General features: G+C 35.7%; 1 protein-coding gene across 1 annotated transcript in view; it reads right to left on the minus strand.

The window, feature by feature from the left end:
* The window catches only part of LOC113498857 (calcium-binding protein E63-1-like), a 30360-nt gene extending 24175 nt beyond the window's left edge, over positions 1-6185 (minus strand). The window contains 2 exon segments of the mRNA XM_026879003.1: positions 5963-6089; positions 6091-6185. Of these exon segments, the coding sequence (XP_026734804.1) occupies positions 5963-6089; positions 6091-6185 (222 nt within the window).
* Between the last annotated feature and the right edge of the window lie 2542 nt (positions 6186-8727).

Consider the following 8727-nt stretch of genomic DNA (forward strand, 5'->3'; position numbering starts at 1 on the left):
CTAAATACGCTGTTTATATCAGCGTTTCGTTTTCCAAACAAGTTAAAATTTAATTCCTCATAACGTTACGACAATTTAATCTGCAATAATGTGACAATGATATTGAAAAAGGTCATTTCTATTATTCTAGTAAATGAACATTTATAAGTGATTCTTGATAACCGAAATCACTTTACTGTGCTACTGTATATTTGGATACAATAGTTGTTCAATTGTTTCCACGTCTATTCATTGAAACTAAGGTGACAGTAAATATTCAAGAAAGACTGTAAATAGTATTCCCATTAGTAATATTGGCTTGGCAGACATTAATCGGTATTTAACGTCGAGGAACTATTGTAATACATTGCAAAAAGCTTTTACGATTTCAAAAAACTAAAATGCGAATGTTGAATTTTTTGTTCATTTTTATTTTATCCGCAAATACTGATAATCGATCGATATCAGTCCCATCATCGGCCTAGCCTTTTCCCAACTATGTTGGGCTTCCAGTCTAACCGGTTTCAGCTGAGTACCAGTACCAGTGTTATACAAGGAGCGACTGCCTATCTGACCTCCTCAACCCAGTTACCTGGGCAACACGATACCCCTTGGTTAGACTGGTTGTCAGACTTTTCAAGCTTCTGACTACCTGTAATGACTGTCACAGATGTAGGAATAACAACCGGGACCCACAATTTAACGTGCCCTTCGAAACACGGAGGAACTCGTTATGACAAGGATGGTCACCCATCTACGAACCAACCGCGTCAAGCATAGCTTAACCTGTGATCGAATCACTTATGCGGAGCTTAGCCACGAGCTCCTCTATCGATATCTGACTACTCGTAGTCTTAATAATTGTAGTCGTTTTTTATCGTTTGGTATAAGTTACCAAGTTTAACGTAAAACTAATGTCTGTAGTTAAACCTGAATCCACCAAAGGTTGGATAAAAAATACGTGATTCATGTTCTACAATCAATCAACCGAAAATATGTGTTTTTTGATCACGAAAATGTATTGAATATATTGTAATACTTTATTCTTTGACCGGTCTCATTGGACATGAAGAATACTGAATAATGTTTATAATTTTACTGGGATATCTCCGCAGTTTAACTTGAAACTTTGTATCCAAGGGTACCTAAATAACATAATTTTAAGTAGCTTAAGACCTTTCCTAATCAACTATTGTGCTACAAAACGGGGTTCGTTGTAAATCTGACTGGTGATTCCGGAGATTAAGAGGTTTAAAGGACGAACCTTTAGGTATATTATATAAGATCTTCACCCACGCTTGTTCGAATAAAACCTTATTTTCACAAGTAAACATCGAGAAAATTATATAATTTCAAAGGAACACTTCGGTTACATAAACGTACTTCGCCTAATGCACGGCGGAGCACTGTTGTTTGTGAGATATTTGATTTATCGCTTCTAAAACTTTAAAATTCTTTATTGTGTATGTTATTACTACTATATACTTCACGTTGGTTACATAAAACCTCCTCGAATGCGCATTAATTTCCATTTTCAAGATTCATTGTGTTAAGAAGTTATTTTTACGTCTAACCTCTGTTACAGATGATATATTTTGTACATTAACACTGCGTACGTGAGCACATGACTTTCCAATGGTGTCAATGACCTTCTGCATGTAGGTCAAGGTTACCCAACAGGGAGCTGGTTCATTGTTATTCAGTTAAGTTGTGACCTCCTAATTGGTCGAAGTTATGAAGCATTGATATTCCCAAGTTTTTTCATCTTTTACACGCTCCTACCTTATTTGTCAAGTTCAAGTTATGAATTTTAAGTATGTTTATTGTTAGAAATATTTTCATGAGAGAATTTATACAGAAGCAATTTACATGCAAAATAAGGTTCATGAAAATAAATTGGAGATGGAACAGAGGTGGGGTTTAGTTGTGAATGTTAGTTTGTGGACTTACGCAATTCGCGAACCGCTGTAACCCGACACGTATATTGTGGAACATGTGACCCCAATGACAGCGCAGATTCATGGTTCCCGGCAAGCTGGCCGTGTTCTTGATTTCGGTACAAGTTCCGTTCAGAAATAGCAGGAGCAGTGGCCGAGATCCCGATTGTGTTCTCTATTTTCTATTTATAATGTCCGCGGTACCGACTGATGGGAAACGCGTACAATCGCTATCGCCGACACTGCACAACCGTTAACGACTTACTGATAGACGTTATTCATCTTTAGTTTTACACGCGTTTCTTTCTCCTGCGACCAATTTGGATTCGGTTCAACATAACAAAACCTACGCAATTTTTTAAAAAGCTCCATCAACTGCGTATGTACTCGGACGAAATGAAAAAACGCTTCGCACTATCCGAAATCATAATTTAAATACTAAACAGATGCTGTTTTTAATATTGCTACAATAAAAACTGAAACGCACGAGTCGCAACTGTATACCTTGGGTTTCGTACATATTTTATTTCGAAATTTCTTCTATTCGTAACATGCATTTAATTCAAGTTTAAATATGCAATTCACTTGAAATAAAATATCAAAGAAAGTTCATTGACTCAATAAAATAACTTAACAGTAACCGTTAAAGTTAAGCAGCGATATCTCTGTGAATACCGGCGTCGCATCGTAAACACGGGTTCCGTTTTAATGATTACCTTGCAGAACCCTAATTTGCTGAATACATAACACAAATCACTTTAATTTTAAAATATTTTTTAAGAAATCTTTGAAACATTATGATAAGAATATGGGATATTATTGGTTTAGAACAAACCAGTTTCTAGATGTCGTAGCCCGCTATCTATTTAAACTTATCTACGAATTATTGCTCTACCAAGAACCAAGACTAGTATTAAAACCTATAACTAATCTTAGTAATGTATTCCAAAGCGAAAGCAGTTATTTCAAAAGACGCAATAATATTTTCAGTATTCGTCACGGCATTCTATTCCATTAACGGCTACAACATTTAATGTAGCGGTTTGCTACGACGCTTCTACGGTCCCTCTACGACCTCTACGCCATTTAGCTTTTTTCTACAATACGCTCAATATGATTGATCCATTACTTGTTATTTAGTTGAGTGAAGAATAAGGTTTTTGTTCATCTAATTCATGGACTATTAATAACAAATTCCTAAAGACTGAAAGTGAAATGTGGTTTTAAATTGTAATTATCATCGTGACCTTTTAAATTCTCGTAGCGTCACTGTATTATGCTTGGATGATACACAAAAAATATCCGGTCTGCTTGTAGATTTTTAGGTTGGATTTGCGGGTCGAAAATAATTTCTTGTTAGAAAATAGTTTTTATTAGTGTAAGAGTAAACGATGTTTAACAAATGGCAAATTTAGAATGACAATAATGTGCAATTATTATAAATTTATGACAGTACTTCCACTGTAAAGTTGATCCCATTCGTGTTTTTAGATAACAGAGATAATCCCGTAACAAATTGAAATTATTCTACCTACATTTCAAATTATTACCTACATTTATCGAAATTTTTAGTGTGGTTTTATTAGAAAACATGCTTTTATTATTGGACTTTAATATTTTTATATGCATAAAACGTTGAGGGGATCGTAGTATGAACTTCTTGTACTTCAATTGAACTTTATTCTCGAGACGCGACTTGAAGGTGGCTCGGTTTCTGTATTACGCTGTTATCTCGAGCTAGCCCCAGTGTCGCGGTATCTAAAGCGTTTCTCTTTAAAAATATTGAACGTCTCTCTTTTGTTAACGGTAGTTTTGATTTTCTTGTGCATTTACAGTTTGTTTTAGGGATGCCTGATCATTGTACCGGTTTTGCATTTTGAAATAAGCAGGTTAAAAAGAAAATAGTCCTTTTTCTCAATTTGTGATCAACTGATGTCAATTTTGTAAGCTAATATAATAATATATTTACAACATTTTGCTGCTAAGAATGGATTTTTGATTGATCCCTTTTAAAAATAGTTAATATCTAGTGACAGAAGAAGTGTTTTAAATTTCACTAAGGTCCGTTTATACTCCTTGCATAAAACAGACGATAAGCTAGTTTCTTGCTATTAATAAACATCGTTTATAATCAAAATAATTATATTTTTGATAACAATAAGAAAATGTTAGGTAAAATTCTAATATTTGTTTAGTCAAATTTCGGATACAAATCAAGTGTCTACTAATTCATATCTGAAATATAAGTTACATCTTGTTGATGTGTGAATAAAACCTATTTTGATTAAAACAAACATCAGCCAGCATTCTCAAATGCTGCACAACACAAAAAAATAATTGTCAGAATATATTTTTTTATTATTGAAGTTGACCTCGAAATCTTTATGTACAGATTGGCAGTTAAAATTGTTGTCGACCAATCAGAGACTTGATTACAGTTAACATTTAACAGCCTTTTAGAAGCCGGGGTTTAAACTTTATTATTTTGAAACCCTACATAATTTTTGTTTATTTGTATAAAATGCCATTTCAGGACAAAGTATAAATTAAATTGCCTAGTTTTATATTGTTTAAGTTTCAAGGCTATTCTTTCAAGCGACGACTATTAATGAAAGAGTTTTGAAATTGCCGTGATTAAAAGGTCTGGGTAATTTCCTGAAGTCACTATAAAGAAAATTATACTGAAACATTGTTATTTATTTAGCTTTTAAAACATTAGACGTAGTTTCAAAAATATAATGAAAATACTAGTTATAAATAAGATTGTTTATGTTAGTAAAGAAGTGAACTGGGTGCGACGATCGATGCGGTTTAAATGTTGGACCTAACCTTGCAATACGCTTTGGTACCCACTTGTCAATAATACCTATACAGTGTAGGTAGTTATTGACAAGTAACCAAGGGTATAGTGTATAGGATATAAAGTATACCTATAGTATCACTTACACGTGCTTAATCAGCGTTCAGAAATGACCCCTCTTTGTTCAGGCTGAATAACAGTAATGATACGGGTAATTTGTGTCATTATTATAGATACTTAGTCAGAATAACGTTGGTATTTAAGATCAATGATAATATAAACAGGTAAGTGTGAATTGGTTATAGATTAACGTTAAATTAGTTTGTATTTATTTTCTAAATCCAAAAAGCCTCTAAGTAGAGAGTGGGGTTTTATTCCAAATATGTAAAAGATCTACAGATTATACAAAAATGTAGAACGAAAACAAAAGCACACCTCTACTATTTCTCATAGCTTCGGTCAACCGGCAGACACCAACTCGCCGCATCCATAAGATAAACAAACCGCACTCATTATAACAAACCAACAATACAACACAATATCTAATAAATCATTTCGTAAAGTTTAATTTGTCCGACATCTGTAAATGTCACTGTATCACAACACAGGATTAAAAAAAAACACCAACACTTTGAAATATATCAACGAAACCATTTGTTATTTGTGCGGCTTAGTTGTAAATAGGGAAATGCCCTCGGTTAGAATTCAAGGTATGTGAGTAATTAGTGGAGTACCTATGAGTTGTAGCGACTGCGAGCGGGAGACGCGGGCGGCGGGCGGCGCGGACGAGTGCTGCCGGTGGTGGCTGCAGGGGTGCTGAGTTAGCAGAGTGCGGTGTCGCGGCCGGCCTTACTACGGCGCACCAGCGGGCGGCCGTTTAATGCGCGGGTATTTCTGTAGATCACAGCCATCGGACAAATCGCGACCGTGCGACCCGGCCTCAACGAGCACTCTAATAATAAACTTGTTTATATTTTTTATTCCCTCCATGACTTTTATTCTGATTCCTCGGTGATGTCCAGCGGCTGTGGCCGAGGCTTCTCTCGGCGACCTCGAAGACCACGTGCGCCTCGAAATAGCCCGCAACGCGACACTCATCATCGATTCTCATTATTTATCGGGAACGGATAAAGTGTATCTGCGCCAAAATGCGATTTGGACGGTGCCGGTGTCGTAAAGAATAAACGAGGAAAGGTGTGTAGGTGTGAAGTAGCGCTTCGGTGCGCGCGAGGTGGTGGGTACGTACCGAGAGCGTGTCGGAGAGCGCGCTGCAGAAGGCGCTGAAGCCGGTCTGCGCGGGCGGGCTGGGCGGCGGGCTGCCGCTCGCCCGGTCCATGGCGCGGTGTGCCCCGGCGGTCGGCGGAGCACTGCCGCCGGCGCCGCGCTCGCCCCCTCGCGTTACATAAACCTCGCGGCTTGTCCGCTGCCCGCTCCCACCTGTCTGTTGTCGCTACGTTTTGGCATCACATGCAGCCCACAACAATAACACTAAATAATTATAGAAATACTATTTTAAGCTCACTCAACGCCGAGTCAGACTAATTTGTAGCACTTTATCTTAACATAGCATATGATTTTAAGCAGACGCACATGAACTGTGTGCGTTCGTGACTACATGTTTTTATTTTTATGTTGTAACCAGATTTCCGTGATTCGTGAAGGCGGTTCGAGTTAAAAAATGTCGGGCAGTAAGCGATCGGTGAATGCGGGCCGTTACGTGTTCAAAGTTCGTAGACTCATAATGAGTAATGACTTGTCAAGGGTGACCTACGTTCGACCGAGGACTCAACGTTGGCCGCAACCGACTTCTTTACATCGAAAAAATTTATCAAGGCTTTTCATTATTTACCAAAGCTTTTTGTAGATAGAAGTGTTGTGAAAATACGTATTAAGAACAATGTTGTTGTTTACTGAACTTTTATTAAAACCATGTTCACTATACAGTGTGTATACAATGTGTATGTACATTGTAAGTTCAGCAGAAAACAAAATTGGTACAAAATTCAACAGGGATTTTGCGAAAAATTGGTATCGTGTAGTCCGTGGAGAGGCTGATAAAGAACATAACAATAACATTAGGGCGGCCTTCGACGACCGCTACCCTCAGTATTTAACACTACTTTATTGCCTTCTATTGTTACATTTAAATGTCTTATTCAAAGCTGTTTTTGCAATTCGTGTTTTTTTATATAAGTATTTTCAAATATAAGTATATATTTATATAAGTATTTTAGCCTTCTACAAATTTAGCCAGGGAAATTTTGGTTGTGTTTTTTTATCTGCATTTTTGTTGACGTTGAAGCTACTGCTGAATGTGTTTTTTTTTAGCAAAAACAACAGATACCTAATAATTTAAATGGCATGTGCCATGAGTTCGATCGAATCTGAACAACTTTAACGAAGACTCGTCTTATAATTAATTTTAAAATCTTATCTTTTCTTATGCGGTATTTTATAAATACCTACAGAGATATGTACCTACTTAGTCTAATCGTTCCACTATGGTATTTTTATCATGGCGATTAAGATCCAACGTATGATGTATGACGTCATTAGCAGGTAAGATTAATTGATAATATTATAGTGCAATCTTGATCCTTGTCGGCTAACTTGCGTAATAGATTTTTTGATAATAAATTACACAATTAAATTTTATGATAGGTTTTATAATTATAGGTATTTGTATTGCCGTAAACAGATGAAGATCCTTAGTATGACGTCATCGTTAGGGTAAGATTAACTGATAAATCTTGATCTTTGTCAGTGTAATCTTCACCAACTATTAGTCCGCAATTTTGAATCTAAAAGAAACTTTTAACAAAATTTATAAATAACATCTTCATATTAAACTGTTATTTATTTTATGTATAACCGCGGCGGAATCGCGAGAAAATATTTGCAAATTTATACTTTATGCAAGTAGAACTTGGATTAGGTATATTACAATTAAAGTAAGTAAGTAGCTCATCCATCTAAAAAGGAACTCAAAAAACTCGACACTTGAACAAATCTGATCCATTATTCAGTTCCTCGCTTACTCACCTCACACAACGAACTGCAAATACGTGCAATGCCAAGTATGTGACAACTAAATTAATGTTTCCTTAATGTGCAGGAAGTTTCCGATTATCTTCATCCCGACTTCCGACCCGTATTTTATTGTACCTAAATGGAGAATTGGAATGACCGTAACGAGGACTGGACTTACTGTTTTTTAACATCTACGATTAGATTGTATGGATAGCTAAGGAGAACATGATGACCTCTGAGTGACGTAGGTATTGCAATCCCGAAATGATGATCTACAAAAGCTTTTTCTAAAAGTGCTTGGACCAAACACGGTTTATACGAAAAGGTTTTCACAGCATACCACAGAATAGGGCTCATAAATTGATTGCAACCAGAGTAATCTAGGCATTAGCAATAGAAAAAATAATTTCAGTCTCATTACTGGCTGAATGCAAAAAATAAATGTTTAAAATAAACATTCAATAAATTTTCCATCACTCATACAGATCTACCACAAATAGATTTATAGACATTAAGTTCCTGAACGATAAACTTTATTTTGCATAATTAGCTATTAATCAACTCTATCAAAAATACATAAAACTGAACCGTTATATAGTAAGTACAGTCACACTCACGTAAAAAAACTTTAAGAATTAGATTAATCCATTTCTTTGTTAATAACTGAAAAGAAATATGTTCTTTTCAGTTTTAAAATTCTTTAGATGGATCAAATTTATTAGATCTTAAATTATTTAGCGATTTGATCCACTTAGAAAGAGATCAAGGCATAGTGCTCGTAAATTCGATTGTGTAAAAGAAAATCGAGTTATATTTATGAGAAAAAGTAATATCAGTCACATAACTATATATCTCTAATGGCTGAATTTAAAAAAAAACTTACTAGCCGCTTCCTAATGTCACTAGATTTTAAAATTGGAATATGAAATTGCTATCTCGCAAGTGCGCTCATGGGGGGAATGTCTAGACCTAAATACCCAC

Source organism: Trichoplusia ni, chromosome 11 (assembly GCF_003590095.1).
Source record: "Trichoplusia ni isolate ovarian cell line Hi5 chromosome 11, tn1, whole genome shotgun sequence".
Taxonomy (NCBI): Eukaryota; Metazoa; Arthropoda; class Insecta; order Lepidoptera; family Noctuidae; genus Trichoplusia; species Trichoplusia ni.